General features: G+C 29.3%; 1 protein-coding gene across 2 annotated transcripts in view; it reads left to right on the forward strand.

The window, feature by feature from the left end:
• LOC129958245 (uncharacterized) overlaps window positions 1–16,195 on the forward strand; it is an 83,804-nt gene extending 67,609 nt beyond the window's left edge. For both annotated transcript variants that reach the window (XM_056070550.1, XM_056070551.1), the window contains 6 exons: window positions 4,565–4,682; window positions 4,823–4,973; window positions 10,549–10,611; window positions 12,937–13,009; window positions 15,319–15,372; window positions 15,936–16,195. In XM_056070550.1, the coding sequence (XP_055926525.1) occupies window positions 4,565–4,682; window positions 4,823–4,973; window positions 10,549–10,611; window positions 12,937–13,009; window positions 15,319–15,372; window positions 15,936–16,118 (642 nt within the window). In that variant the 3' untranslated portion in view covers window positions 16,119–16,195. The remainder of the gene's footprint in view (window positions 1–4,564; window positions 4,683–4,822; window positions 4,974–10,548; window positions 10,612–12,936; window positions 13,010–15,318; window positions 15,373–15,935) is intronic.
• The last annotated feature ends 416 nt before the right edge of the window (window positions 16,196–16,611 follow it).

Below are 16,611 nucleotides of genomic sequence, written 5' to 3' on the forward strand. Positions count from 1 at the left end.
GATTGTTTTTAGTTACTGGCCTGATATTAATACAAAGATTGAAAATTTCTACGGATTGTTAGATTCATCATTTGTTTTGACGACTTATCGGCGAAATTGTTAGGAAAGATGAGTGTGTCAGTTTTGATTATGTCAGATCGCGGTGTTCGGAAATGCAGCAAATGCATGGGCGCGTTTCAGTTGGCCTTTCCTGACTCCAATTTTAGTCGAATTGAACAAATTTAACCAATTGAACTTTTAAGAAAATAAGCGAAATTTTATTTGTCTAATCGTTCTTTTTGCAGAACTTAATTTTCAAACTTATATATTTTATGATATTTTACTTCTATATGATATTTCCTTCTCTGTTGAACGTTTCAAGTCAATTTAGAGAAAAGAGAGGCAGCTATTGCATGTCGGTTATTAAGTCAAATGTCGCCACTTTCTAGCAATATAAGTCTGCTAAAAAGAAATGCTTTACTGTTACTATACTGTTCGAATTAATTGGGACAAACATGTTTTTTTTTTTTTTTTTTTTTGTCTGAGTTGGTATTTGATTACCAGTGATGTCCCGAATCGCCTCAGACCGGTTATATCGGCCTATAGATAGTGTGACGGATCGACATTGTTACTTATTTACTCGTTTGACTGGTTTTTATGTATTTGTAGTTCAGTTGTGGACCTTTCAGCTTGGCAGCTGGTGGTTATAATTTTCCTTTTCGTTTGACACGTGTTAATTTTGCTTATTAAAAGATTATATTATTTCGAGGAAGCATTCTAAAATAATCGCACTTGATGAATACACTTCTATAACTGTGAGAGATATAGCTACGGCAATTGATGTGGGAAAATCAAGCATTTCAAGAATTTTAAGAACATTTCAAGATTCCGGATCATTGTTTCCAAAAAGAAAAGGAAATGTGGGCGTAAACCAAAAACTATTTCAAGAACTGATAAAATTCTAGTAAGAAATAGCAAAATAAATCCAAGAAAGAAAAAGGATTTATTGGATTATGGTGTTGAAGTGAGTACTGAACTGAAGTGATCCTTAACTGAATGGAAAAGGATTCTGGAAGTTGGCCGTAAGGCACCAAGACCGAGGAAGAAACAATTTTTCTCAGAAAATGATGTAAAACGGTTTAGCATGGGCCAAAAAATACAGGACATGGACAGTTAACGACTAGAAGGTGTTTTTCAATGATGGCACATTTATTTGTGCAGAGATATAAATCAAGTGTAGGTAGACAAAGTGAAGGTAAAACTCTGCGACCAAATCATATCCAAGAAACTAAAATACCCTACTAAACAGATATTGTGGTTTTTTTCTCTCAACAAATGTCACTGGAAGTTTAGTTCTTCTTAAAGGCATGATGAATTCTTTCAAATACATAGAAATATTACGCAGGATTTTTCCATTCATTAAAATATTTGACAGAACATTTCAACAGGACTTGACCCCTTGTCACACTTCGAAATTGGTCCAGATTTTTATGCGGGAAAATAAAAGTACTTGATTGGCCTGGTAATTCACCAGACCTAAATCCCATTGAGAACTTATGGCATATTCTCAAGAATCGTTTAGCTAAGATGAATTGTACGACAACAGAACAAATGATAAAAAGTGCTATACAAGTGTGGTTCCATGATGATGAAATCAAGAACATGTGCGCTACACTAATGGAGTCAATGCCAAGACGTGCTGAAGAGGTAATTTCCGTTAAAGGAGGACATACTCGTACTAATATAGAGATTTATTAGTGTACTTAAGGTGTATAATGATTAAAAGCTAAGAATTTAGAAGAAAATCTTTTATTTCCCCTATTTGTCCCAATTAATTCGAAAACTATATTATTGAATGATATGAATTCAACATAAATCAACGGTGTAAATAAAACGTGCAGATAGAAATCAGATTTACTGAATTATAAAATATCACCTATTTATGATTTAATACATTATACTACAATTATTTCTCTAATCAAGTATTACCGATTAAAGTTGGAGGACAAAGAGTAAATATATATGATGTGGTAAGTCATTATCCACATTTAAAAATTTCATACAAGAATGTTCTAAATTTGAATGTGTTCATTCAATACTTTTTAAAAAGTATTTTAGCCTGCAGAATTTCTAAAAAAATTGATTTTTTTTCTGCCTGTAAAAAATTTATTAAAGATCCGTTTAGAAAATTAGAGTGTCATGTGGGCGAGAAGTCAATAATTCCTATTGCTGCTTGGAGAGCTGCAACTTTCCGAAATCTTGGGTAGAAAAAAAACTCTGAAAAAGTTGTTCTTGGGAATAGTTTAATAGTTTGCTACGCTTAACGCAAGTTCGAATGCTTCAGGCCCACTTGGCCCATTTTTTTCGGTGTGAAGGGATACAATATAAAGTGGATGTTTGCCATTTGAAAATAAATTACGACCTCTAATATTCTATAAATTCCCTGTTTCAGAGATTATTACATTAAGGATAAAAGACATGTGGAAAAGTGACAACGTTTCCGTTGTCATTTTCCGAACATCTGATTTTGTATAAAAAGAAATTTTTAAAACAGTCGACTTTTGCTTTTTTAAAAAAAAAAATCTTTACAAGGAAAAGAAATTTTGCAAATTGGAGGTAAAATTGAAAGCATTTCCTCTTAATATCTGACTTTTCGATGGATATAGGATTAGAGTGAAGCCATTTTCGAGAAACGGTGGGATATTTTCGCTTTCTTGTTAAATGCGGGGAAGCTGCTTTTTTTCAGTATTTATAAATTGGTTAAAAAGTAGTCAGTCACATCTGACCCTTAATGTTTAATCAGTAAAATTTTATCCGAGACATTGGATTTGTGAAACATTACAAAGCACCGTAGGAGTATTTCGAAAAACTTACTTTCCAGTAAAGAGTTCTTTCATACAAGGAGGATTAGCTTTATTGCAAAATAAAAAAAAAATTATGTATTTGTACTTAGAGACAAATTTCATATATGTAATTTATTTGTCTTCTTAATTAAATTTATTCATCAAACAACATTTCCTTTGATATTTCCAGAAAAGATATTCAAATATTATAATTAGGTTACCAATTTAATATATATATCAGAAACGGTGTATTTCTTTTTTTAGTATAGTATCCTAATATTTTTGTTATTCGTAATTTTTCCTTATGTATGTATTTGATGTCCTTATGTATTTGAAATAAAAGAAATTTTTTTAAATAAAGACGATTTTTGCTTTCTATTCTTTCATACAATAGGCGTTTCCTTATAAACGGACGTTTATTTAGAATGTTTTTTTTATTTTTTTGGGGGGGGAGGGGGGTAACATTAACACTTTGATTTTTATTGAAAAAAATCTAGCAAAAAGATATTTTATTCTAAATAGGTATTTATTTATTTGACCAAAAATAACAGCAATAACTGTAATTGATTATGAATTATTCAAATTTAATTTGAAGAAGTTCTTTAACATTTGATTTCATTGATTTCGTATCATATAGTGTCCAACAACATCAATTTAATGAACACAAGTTTAATTCTTAGCACATATTTTAATATATATAATTCAATAATTAAGCATAAAAATAAGTAAATAATTATCTTCGTTTATTTCGGCTATTATCTTATTTTGTTATAAAACTTTAATATGAAAATTTGTTTCCCATATTTGTGCAATACTTTTGATTTGAGATGATGTTACTGATTTCTCATTTTTACTATTATTCTTAGTAATTCTGTCGTACAACTCGTATTCTCGCATAAATTTTGGCAAATAATTATTTATTATAATTAAAACAAATATTAAATATTTAATTACTTTGACATAAATATGAAATTTAAGAATTTTTTTTTTGTCCTCCCGTCAGTGATGTCTTGCTTCCTCCCCCGACGTTGGAAATTATCTGCTACCTCTATCTTGTGGTTTTTACACACTTGTTTTTTGTAATTAAACAATCAATAGATCAATTTAGAAGCAATCTGAGTGATCCACGTCTTTTCAGAATTTATCCTTTGAAGAGTGATCACTTTTTTTAGACACCAACATTATTAGATTTGTTCATGTATACTTTAAAGAGTATGATGGCTAAGTTGGAATTTCCTATGGCCCTTTCAGTACTGTGAATTGAATATTATTTAAAATTTATCGAAATATAACTAAAAATTTCGCTTCCGAATTTCGCATCTAAATAAATTTTGGAATCTGGGAATGTTCTTCTAGAAGAATGGCTTCATATTCCCATAAATGTTAAGTATAATTTGCATGCATCTATGTTATATCACGTTCATTGTGTACTTCTGCCAGCATGTGGTCTATTCCCTGTAAAATTCTTTCCTCTTATTTCTGAATTATTTGTTTCATTTTCTTAGCAATTGTATAGTGAGGTCTTTCAAATGCAAATTAACACTTTTTGACTGCTTTTTGAAATTTGAGCATGTTTAGAATTTTTATTGTGTTTACTTACTATACTTGTTGTTAAAAATTCGATAGGAAGCTATATTTAGAATCTTATTTAAATTAAATATTAAATCTCCACATTTTACTAACTATTTTATATTTGTAACCATAAATTTTTTAATTTTTTTTTTTAATTTTTATTTTGAAAGGAAATATGTTTTGAAATTGGAGCTGTGACCGTTGATCCTAAGAGTCCACTTTATGACCCAAGTCCATTGAAGGAATATTTAAAAGCTTTGAATATTCCATATTTTTATGAAGAACAAGGTATTTATTTATAATTTATCCTTGCTAGAATGCTTTATTCTTTAAAAGTAAAAACGTTTGATGGTCTAAGTATTATGATATTTTTTAAGATTATGCTTTTGGTTATTCAGATCAATTAATTTACTCTATCTATTTTACAGATATTGTAGGCCAAGCTGCTAAAATGGAAAAGTGCACATCAATATGTAGCTTTTGTAGCCGCCTGAAACGAGGCAGAATTTATGCATGCGCTCATAGACAAAATTATAATGTTGTTGCCCTAGGGCAACATTTAGATGATTTAGCCGAAAGGTTTGCATTTCTTTAATTTTATTGCTACATTGTGAAAAATTAACTTTTAATTAGTTTAAAAATTAATATGTGGTTGAATTTAGTTATCATTTGTCATTCCTAATAATTTCTTGTGACTTAATAATCGGATGCAATTACAATTTATTTTCTTTTTTCCTGATGAGTAGTACCTGGTGGAAGCTTTTCATATCAAAGTGCATGATTTCGTGTTTGAATGTTTGTTGAAGTCGTTAAAATATTGTTTTATTTTTATTTAATAACTAGCATTTAATATTTTTCTAAGTCTTTTATCTTTTGTTTAATCACAGCAGAATAATTTATAAAATGCTAGAGCGAAGTCATTGTTTTTTGGAAATTGATATTATATATATATATATATTATTTGCTAAAGTTACTCGTCGGAAAAGATTACTACAAACTGCTTTTTAGGAAGTTTAATTAGAATATAGAAATGATTTTATCAATTTGATTATATTCACATAACATACTTTAAGAAAATATTCATCTCCTCACAGAATTTCAAGGAATTTTTTAAAATTTGATTCTTTTCTTGTAAATGATAAGTATGCGATTTTTAATATAAAGATTAACGGACAAAATGTCAATTAACACTTCCATTTTTCTCCATACATATTCAAATTCATATAACTTATGTTGTCAAAAGTAAACAAAAAATTCAGAAGAAAATTTATTTACTTGATTTTAGTAAAATGTATTCAAGGTTTCTCAAATTAGAGGTAATAATCCATAAATTTATGCATTATAACACATAAAATGTTAATCTTTTTTTTAAAAAACTGGCATGGAAAAAAACACTTAACTATTTCAAACTATTAATGGGAAGGATCTCAATATTTTGCTGTGATTATAAAATTTCAGCACTAGAAAAGCATTGCTTGAGGAATTTAAAAATGCTATTACTTTTCTTTCTAATGATACTGCTTTTCTCGACCTGAAGCAGAGATTAAGCTTTCAGTGTTATTTCTGCATTAATAGGCTATACTGAGATGAAAGCAAAATGGACTACAGTACATGTCAAGCTTGTAGTTGACAGTATGAAGCGATAAAATTCTATTGATTGTACAAGCATTCGTTAATAGATACTGAATTGCTTAAAGAAAACTTGGCCTAAATTATGATAAAACTTACTCAGTGAGTCTCAACAAGGTGGGATTGTTGAGTTATTAAAGCAAACAAATTTTTTCCTTTCGTTAACGAGCAAAATGAATAGATCGAAATAATGCAACGGTTTACAGTTGTTCATTAGAGTGGCTGTTTGAATGCAATAATACCAAGGTTTGGTCAGTCTAGGACGACTAATGACGGAGAAAATAGTTGGGGAATGGTCTTAGCCAATTGGAATGCTCATGCAGAGTAAAGATTTATCACAACTTCTTGAGCCATATTGTGGACAGTCTACAATCTTTTCTTTAGCTTATAGCCTGGTATCGTCCTCGTCATATGACTTATTCCTAGGTTCGATCAAAGCCACCTTAAAAGAACTGACTGGAAGCCGAATAGAATAAATGTGTTTATAGACAAGACTTATTTGTGTGTCATTCCTTGTGGTTGTCTGGTGTTAATAAGAAGTCAATTCCATGAAAATTTTGTCAAGTATTTTCTGATGTTGACATAGCAAACCAGCTCCATTTATTCAGAGGTGGATTAAAGAATAGGTCAGGAATGGCCAGGGTTAAAAAAAGCCCTCAAAATAAAGATTTCTTTAAAAAAAATTCGCGACTTTTTTTTTTCTTTTTCTAGGATTGTTCATGCATTCGATTTTATCCCGCTAGCCAGTCTCCTCAATAATAACAATGCTGATTCTTGCGATGAAGAAAAAAATATCAAGCTACAAACACCGAAAATTGATGACTAATACAAATGATTTTATTCAATGGCAATTCTTTTTAGTCTTTTGGCTGAAAATATACTGTTAATTTAATAATAATATTTTTAAAAATATTTTTCATTGGTTTTTATATCTAATAAACTTCCTGAAATTCATTGGTTTTGAAATTATTTATTGATTTGATTATTCCTCTTTGTGTTTTCGTTTGTTGGAGTTTATTTCTCCTAGTTTTCATTTGACTCTTTCCATTCATTCATTTCATTCAATGAAATGATTTTTTTGTGGACAAGGTTCCAATGCAGAAGTTTGCCATCGGCATACCATTGCGATGAAGGTTGAATAGATTTGCAGGTCCTCTAGATCTCCCTCATTCGATGTCAAAATTCACAAGTGTTATGTATTTTACATAATCGTTTGAAACCAATTTTTCCCCTCCGCTGCGGAATAGAAGCAACACGGAAAGTTTTATTTAATATTTCATTGTCAATTTGGATAATATTTGATTGAAAATATTTCATGGAATTACTTTTCACTATTTACTCAATGCTCACCGAGCTCCAGAAAAGAAAATCGAACAAATTACCTAAAAATTCTAAATATATTTATATACATAAATTTAGTAACACACCCACTGTTTTATTAAATAGATTGAAAATAATAATTTCTCCAGTTGGATTTAAATTCAAGTTAAGATTTCTTTTTTTTTTAATTTTTTATTTAAGATAAAGAGAAATCTAGAATATTTCGTTTTCATTTTTTTTATTCATTCATTTCATTTCCCATGAAAGTATATCATTGAAATCCATCTAAATCTATGAAGTATATATATTTTTATTTGTATTCAAGAGCATAAGTGATCACACATTTGGATGATAAAATATTTCATCTTTAAAAAAAAGTAGATTTAGGTATTAAATTTTGTAGAGAAGAAATTTACCATAATGCACCAAACAGGGCAAATCAACAATCGGAAGTTCATGTACCAGTTTGAAAATACAGCCTTTATGTGATTCCCCCCCCCCCCCCCCCCCACCTTTCCTGCTCATGCTTTAAATTTAGTTGGTAACTTTGCTGCAGAGAGCTGTAATGAAACATTTCAATGATTTATATTTGCCCAAAAATTATTTATCCTCTTCTCTGCACCCACCCACCGATGATAAATATTAAATAAAAATCTGAAGAATTGTGAAAAATTCACTTACAATTAAGACACTGTCTGACACAAGATAATGGTCTGCGAGGGCTAATACAGTGCATGCTTTAAAGGTTTGTTTTAACAAAATAATAAAACTTAGAATATAAATAAAATATTTCCAGAAATAGAAGAATTTCTGAAATTGCTGTAAAAGGCGATAGAGAAACATTTTGCCTCGAAAGTGTTATCAGCAACATTTTCTAGTGTTGAAATTAATTTGAAAATTTTCTTGATCCTTCCCATAACGAATTCATCTACGAAATGATAATTTTCTGTCTTGAAAAGAGTAAAATATTATCGCAAAAGTTCAGTGTTAGAAGGCACATTAAATGGCATGGCTTTACTATACTTGGAAATAGAAAAATTAATTTAGTCTTGACATATTTAAACAAAATTAAAGTATTTTCTAGAAATATCTAGGACAAATTATTTTAATTTCTTATTTTATTTATAATTAGTATATAAATGCTTATAAGGTTTTTTTTTTTTTTTTTTGAAGCACTGCAAATTAGTTTTGTATAATTTTAAACATTATTATTTAGCACTACCTGCAACAGAATGTTTCAAAAACTGAAAAGCAAGTTTTATTTTGCATTTAACTGATAAATTATTTTAATTATTTTAAATATGTTAAAGTATAATGTTATTTATTAATTGAAATGGTTAAGGATTAAATATTTATATCTTCATATAACAGAACTAAGTTTCATTTATGATGTTCTATTTAAGTTGTTTTTTGCGGCAAATTTTAAAGACAGTATTTCAGGTATCTGAAAATGCATTAATTTATAATAATTATTTGAACAAAGTAATTTAGTTTCACTTTCTTTTTGTAATAATCTGATTAAATTTCAGAAGGATTCAAATTTGCTTCAATCTTCGGTTTACTTTTTCTAAACGCGTTTGGGTTCTCAAAACTTCTCAATGATAAAAAAAAAAATGAAATAAAATGGTTTAATAGAATATCGCACATTAAGAACAACAGAAAACATCACTCAACAAATGTTCTGCAAAGCAGTACTGCCACATTATAAAAGTTGCTACTTATGTTTCACATAAGCTGTTGTAATCATTGTACTTCATTACATTAAATATTCTATTATTTTCACGAATTTGATGTAATTCAATAGCTTAATGAGTTTTTTTTATTGAAAACTACGATCTTGTTAATAATAAATTTCTATGGGAGGTGTTTTTCACTGAAACTTGTGCTATTTCAGTTACAACATTGATAAATTTACTCTTCTCTTGTTTCTTTTATAGTTGATATGAGGTTCATTGATTTTTAAGTGTGCACATTAATTTTTATAACTCTATATTGTAAGATGTCGAATCAATATAAGAAGCATTTTTAAGCGTAAAATATGAACTTTCTTCTTTATAACTATATATATGTGCCCACATTGCTACTAAAATTGACTTTTGTTTTAGATCATAAAAAACTCAACGAAGCAGATAAATTTTCTTCAATGTTCTAGTTAATCGTATCGTTTTCTTTAAATGCAGATTGTCCTCTTATATCATGGCCAGTAACTAATTTTTTTTAACTATTAAAGATAGGCATGTAATTCCATTTGGATAGATTCTCTGAATAATGCGAACTATTATATTTTGTATTATTTGAGTCAATAAATGTGAAAAAATTACTTAGTCTGTGGCTAAGACTGTATATAAATTAAAATTTAGTCTTTCGATCTTATTAATCGTATTTAGTAAAATATTCAATATACGTTAGAATTTTAAATGAGAAAAAAAAAAAAAAAAGTCCTTTCACTGTTCTGCAGTTAAAAACTAGCCGACTTTTGAAACTGTGAATATCCCTATTTCACAGGAAAATCCGTCAATCAGTGCACGGTGTTTCCTCAAACTGACCATTGATTTGCCTAAAATACTGAAATTTATAGCTTCTTAATTCCATCAGTTTCGGTTGCTGAAGAGAATAAGTTTTGTTTCAAATTTTATTGCACCCAGAATATTTTTCTAGATAGGACTCATTTGATTCGGGAACTGTATAAAAATACAGCTTTTTCAGAACAGACTTTTAAATTTTTATTAACTAACAGCATAAAATTTCATTCTGTACGTCATCAAAAGCATTTTTCCAATTGGAAATTTTTGTTGTTGGGCCACGATTAGAATTGACACTCTGTATTATATACGTATATAATATATGCTTTCATAGGACAAAGAAAAAAACAATAACTACTTCCTCCGTTATTGGTCACATTAAAAAAAAATTATTTCTGTTTATATTTCAGAGTGAATTTATCATGTATGTGTATGACATATTTCTTTTAAGTGTATATTTTATCGAATGTTAATATGCTCTATCGATCGAGAACAAAGTACTTATTTTATATAAGCTTGAGGAATTTGGAAATTTTAAAGTCATATCAGTATGCATTATTTTTACTTTAATTTACTTTCTTAAATGAACTTTTTTCTTTATCCTTAGTATTTTTCGAATGTTTGCATTAGAATGTATTATATATATTTATATATATATATATATATTTCCCCTCATTATTTAGTTTCTTGATGTCGATTTTCCATAATGGACGTCTGAGAACTATGAAAGCGAACTATACTGATAAGTAAGTTTCAAGAAATCCATCATTTCATTTAGCAGATTAATTGACAGAGTATCAACATACTTATTATTGTAGCATGTGTTTAATCGCCATGTTTAGGAATGAATAATGTTGTTCTTAACTTTTTCCATAACGACTATATAGATACTTTATATTTTAAAATTTTATTTTCATGTTAGTGTGCTGTTCTACTTCTTCCCTCCCTTAGGGATTCTGTTTTCTGTTGGGTCTGTAATCACCCTGTAACTATTATTGCTCTCATGTCCTATTGTTTTTAGATATCCTTGACCGAATAAGGGATTCAAAAACAGTAACTTTACAAACTACAACATTTTCTATTTTCATGGAAAAATATAAGGAAAATACTTTTTTAAACCGAAGTTTGAATTCAAGTATATAGAAAATGACTATTTTTAAGAAAGCGGTTGAAATATTGTTTGCATATATTGATATGCATTTGTAATATTGCTTTCTTGCATTGTTAGATTACACATATTTTTAATGATTATTTAAAAGATTTACAGATATTCTTAATGAATGGTGAATGGATGCCCAAATGCTCACCAGAATCCCGATCTTGTTGAGCATTTCGTGACAAAAATGAAAATTCTAGATAATCCAAAAATTTTGACTATTTCTATTAGGATCCGAGAGCTGGATATTATTCTGAAAATTTCTATACTCTCGGAAAATCTATAGGGTGTCCAGAAATAAACTGACGATTTAAAAAAATGCACAACAGAAAAACGGTTGATGTTTAAAAAAAAAAAAAACAATTTTTGCAGCAAATTCATGTGACAGCATACCTTTTTACTGCTGCAGTTTTTGATTTTAGTTCAAAAAGATGTCGATAGATGGCAGTATAGAAGTACACATGTAAACAAAGAAACAACTGAAAATCATATAATTTTTCAGAATATTTTAATAAATGAAAATAATTGTGCAATATTTTCGAAATGTCCACCATCAGCTTTAATCACGTGCCGCAAACGGAAGACGAAATTAGCAGACATTTTCTAGAAAGTGACCAATCGCGGATGGTTCAACTAAAGCATTTTCAATGGCCACAAAATCAGGCAAAATTTTGATATATCGTTTTGAAGTCATTGTATCATGTAGAAAAAAATTAGAAACTGCACCTCTACTAGAAACAGCTACTTCTACAGTCACTTTTTGAGAATATAGTAATTTATATTCTCAAGGTGAGGTTTGATCATGAGGTTTCTCATTTCTCCAAATTCGCCAATTGTGCTAATTGACGAATCCATCGAAAAGAAATGAGTTTCATCTGAAAACCATATAGAATTCATATCAATATTGCCTGCGTCGATCATATCCAGCAATTCATTTGAAAACATGTTCCATTTCTTTGCGGATACAGTATAAAGGGTTGCTGTTTGAATTTTGTATGGCTACAAGGCTAAGTAATTGCGCATTTTCCTATGCGTTCGCCGTCTTGCTCATTTGATATGTGGCTGCAGTTTCTAAGGACTGATCTTTTAGGGGAGCGTACAATTGTTTCCTTAACGACCAGTACATTAGCTTCTATATTAGCCGAATGATGTCATCCAACAGTTCCGACTTTCTTATCCGCCTCACTACCTATTCGTTTGAATTTCTCGTGCAATTGCTTTACTGTATTCAGCTACGGACTCTTAGCGACTTAGAATTTGCATTGAAAGCTTCTTTTTCCTACGTAATAATCTCCCCTTATTCGTGGAATTCCAATACAAGAAAAATCCTTTCCTCCAAAGAATTCGTCATTTTTAAAACTTTTCTTCAGAATTTGCCGTTCATTTCTCTGCTGCCCGTCGAGTCACAGAATACTCCATTTAAAGTTGAAATGGAGTATTCGAAATGGAGTAAAGTCGAAAGTTGAGGCTGTGTATTTTGATGATTTGTATGTAGGAAAGAACGATTAAAAAAACCCCACACTTGCAGTGCCATCTATCGACAACTTTTTGAACTAAAATAAACTGTGGGAGGGAAAAATTTATGCCCTGCCACATGAATTTGCTGCAATAATTTTTTTTTTAAGCTTTAACCGTTTTCCTGTTATGCATTTTTGAAAGTCGTCAGCCTATTTCAGGACGCCCTATATATAAACGCAAGGGGCTGAAACGATACTGTCGATTCTCGCTTTGAAGCGTTGATCGCGTGACCATAAATTTTTCGTTAAGTTTTTTTTTTAACAAAAACATTTATATTATGTTTGCACATAAACATATTTTAAAATTAATATTAATGTAACTAATCTTATCAAGAACAGCTTTAATTGATTTAATCATACTAGAAGATATATTTAGTGTTTTTTTTTTTTTTTTTTAGGTCTTCGTCGCTACGAATTATCAGACCATTTGTTTTTGTGCGTGAAAAAGATCTTCGAACATTTGCAGAACAGGTAATTTTTACTCATTTTTATATATAAAAAATGCTTAAAAGAAATACCTGCAACTTCTAAAACCAAAGATTTTCATAATATCAACTTTTACTGATAAGGCGGATTTGCTATGAGAAACTTTAAATTCTTTTCAATTTAATCCTATTTATGATTTCCTTTGAATCATAAAAGTAAAATAAATGAATTGAAATTTTGAGACAATTTCCTTGTTTACGAATCGGTAATGTCACAACTCTTGCGATTTCGATATTTGCTATAAAAAAGTTGCAATAAATGCTTTCTATGATGGTTCGTCAGAAACGAGCAGTACTGAAAAAAATAGTTCACAAGAGAGTACAATTTAAATGCAGTTTTTTAAAAAAGCTCTAAACAGCCCACAATTTTAATTATCTTGATTGTATTTTAGAAAGTCTTTTCTCAGTTATTGAATAATATTAATGTAGATTAACGAATGTATATTAATGTAGATAAGTTTCCATTGGGCAGTTTGGAAGGGAAGCCTAAACCAGATTATAGTTATGAAGAGAAACGAAGCAAGAGGGCAACGGCGAGCCTTGTGAGTGAAGGAATGGTTTGATACATTATAGTTACACATGCCTCTTGTATTAATTTTTTTTTAATTTCTAAAAAAAGAGAATTACAGCATTTTTCTTATACGCTTTGATCTATATGAAGCCATTTACCCCCCAAATTTACAAAATTAATTCATACTAGCTTTTTAAAAATTTATACATCCAAAACATTTTTCTCTTTATGCAATAGAGGGGGAAAAAAAATTGATATTGGAAAATTGGCCAATTTTCCTCTTTTTTTCTCTATTTTACGAATTCAGCACTGAACCAGTGTTCAAGTGATTATGTGCAAGAAAATATATGTAAGGTCAGTCTTAAGATGTGAAAGATCCTTATTAGAAATAATTTTCAGTCGGAAAGTTGACTGTTCCCTGTCAACTGTATGCCTTGTGATATTGATAAAAATGAATTGATATTTGATTTTATTTTAATTAAATTCGAGTACATTTTTTGTAGCACTCTTGTGCGTTTTACGCTATTCGAAATAATCGCTCCAATCTGCTAAAGTCCGATTGTACTGAATATATAACAAAAATAATGAAGATGAAAGCAAAATGTTATTAAATAGATTGCATAAAAATTATACCACAAAACGTAATGTTTCGAAGCTAGTCTACTATACTAACTTCACTCATTTTCTTTGTTACTTATTTAAAAAATTTTCGGAATTTTCTTAACACAGAAAAGAATTTTTCATAATTTAACACATGTAATAAACGAGTAATACATTAAATTAATTCATCTGTAAATATGGTAGAAGAAATCAAGTAAACGGTTAGGTTTCATTTTCGCCGTTTTAATACTGACTGCGGAAACAAATATTGAGTACTACAAACTTTTGAATGATGTGGTGTGTTCTTGTGCTGTCACAACTCGCGTGTCCATTTTTCGTCCAGGCAAGTTACTAACAGTCGATTGGAAAAGACAAGCTGCTCGCAGAGATTATTTAGTTTCTTCATATGGACAATATTGTGTTTTTCACTAAAGATGCTTATGTTTTCAGTTTGATGCGTTTTCAAAGTGAAATAATCAGTGGTAACTTCGAAAAATGTCCAATTACCTTATGCACGGTTGAGTACTCTAATACGAATTAAGAAGCTGCTAAGCTTAACGAAACTTTCTGACCAATCTTATTTGATCATTAACTCCCTTGACACTTACATTGCCTGATAGAATCGTTTCCAACTCTGATAAATGGAGTGTAGACATGTTAGGGTTATTAATTTTTCAGATATGACAGATGATATAGCATGTTTTATGTCCATGAAGATGTAGGAAGTCAGTCCAATACAAATAGAGATCAGTAACAATATCATAGGTGTTGGTATGTCCAATTATAGCATGGCAAATATTGTATTAAAGTATGTAATAATAGAGGTAACAAGACATGCTTTTTTTCTCATTCATCCGTTTCCATATCCAGATAGAATACTAGACTTAACAGTAATTTTCTATTCTGAAATGAAATAATCGTTACTTACCGAGTTGTTTAATCTGCTTCATATCTCTCCATTATGCAGTAGAGATGAATTTTCTGCCTTTGATGTATTACTCCCCAGATTCTTAGACATTACTTCAGAAAATTAGATCTTTAAAAGCATTGAAGAGAAAGCATATCTCAACGAAGTATAGCATCATATATTTAAATGAATAGAAAATGCTGATTTAAATTCCATTTTTTATAGGTTAGAAACTATTCATTTGAAAGAATTTTATGCTAAACATTTTTTCTTTCAGAAAAAATTGCCTGTGATACCAGAAAACTGCCCTGCCTGCTTTGAAGCTCCGAAAGTAATATAATTTTATATAAGCACTTCCTAATTTTATATATAAGAATTGTTTTTCTTTAATTATTATTACTTTTGTTAAGAAAATTATTACTTCATTTCTTAAACAAGAACAGAAACTCTTGCTTATACATCTGCTGAAATTTATGAACTTAAGGAATGATAATATTAATTGTTTTGACACTTATTTTTTGCAAGGTTTCTGAATTTCAATTTTATCTTAAGGTGTCAATTTCACTAAAGGAAAAAAAAAAAAAAAAAAAGTGGTTCTTCTGTAAATATATATATATATTAGGTGAACTGCTTAAAATGCTTTTTAAATAATTTGAACAATTTTTTTGTACAGACAATTTTAGTTTCATTGCTTCATTTTATGCTTATATTTTTACACTCCTATTTTCTGAGTTTCAGGCTTTTATTTAAATTCCTGAAAGATAATTCTTTTATGCTTCTTTACTATATATCAATTATAGTTCTCGAGTAACATTTTCTTTCATTGTCGTGTGTAGTATAGGAAATATATATATATATATTCTGTAAATAAAATGTGTCCATTTTAATTTTTAGGAACGTCACCGAGTAAAACAACTGCTGGCTGCTCAAGAAATTCAGTTTCCAAATCTGTATCTGAGCTTAAGAACTGCAATGCATCCTCTTATGGCAATAAATGTTACTGGTGTTGAAGATAAAATTTTAGGGAAGAATGCACTTCAAAACTTTGAAGCTTTTGCGTCTGATGATGACGATTAATATATATATATATATTAAGATGTTTGTGTTGCCAAGAGCTCAATTTTTTGGCGCAATAAAATAATTTATTTTGGAAATATGTTTTGCACATTTACTCTTTAATTTCACTTTTTTTCATGTATTTCCAACTAAAGACCTCCAAAGATCAAATTTTTTGCAGCCTGGTATTTATTTGACATGCATTGGCTTCTCTTTGTTATCCCTGCAATTTGCTCAACTTTAGGAATATATCAAGCCGAATAATGAAATGAAAAGCATTTTCTTCAGATAAAAATACAGAATTTAAAAAAAAGCCACTGAAGTCTTATCAATTAAATCAAGATTATTTTTATAGTCTTAAAACAATTTAGAAACCTTTAAATTGCAAGAAGTGATACTTTCCAAATTTAATTTAGTTTCATTGTGGAAAAATTATTGTAAAATAATAAATGAACCAGCGTTGTCATGTTGTAAACATTTCGAATTAAATTTCAAATATCATTTATTCACAGTT

This window comes from Argiope bruennichi, chromosome X1, assembly GCF_947563725.1.
Source record: "Argiope bruennichi chromosome X1, qqArgBrue1.1, whole genome shotgun sequence".
Lineage (NCBI taxonomy): Eukaryota > Metazoa > Arthropoda > Arachnida > Araneae > Araneidae > Argiope > Argiope bruennichi.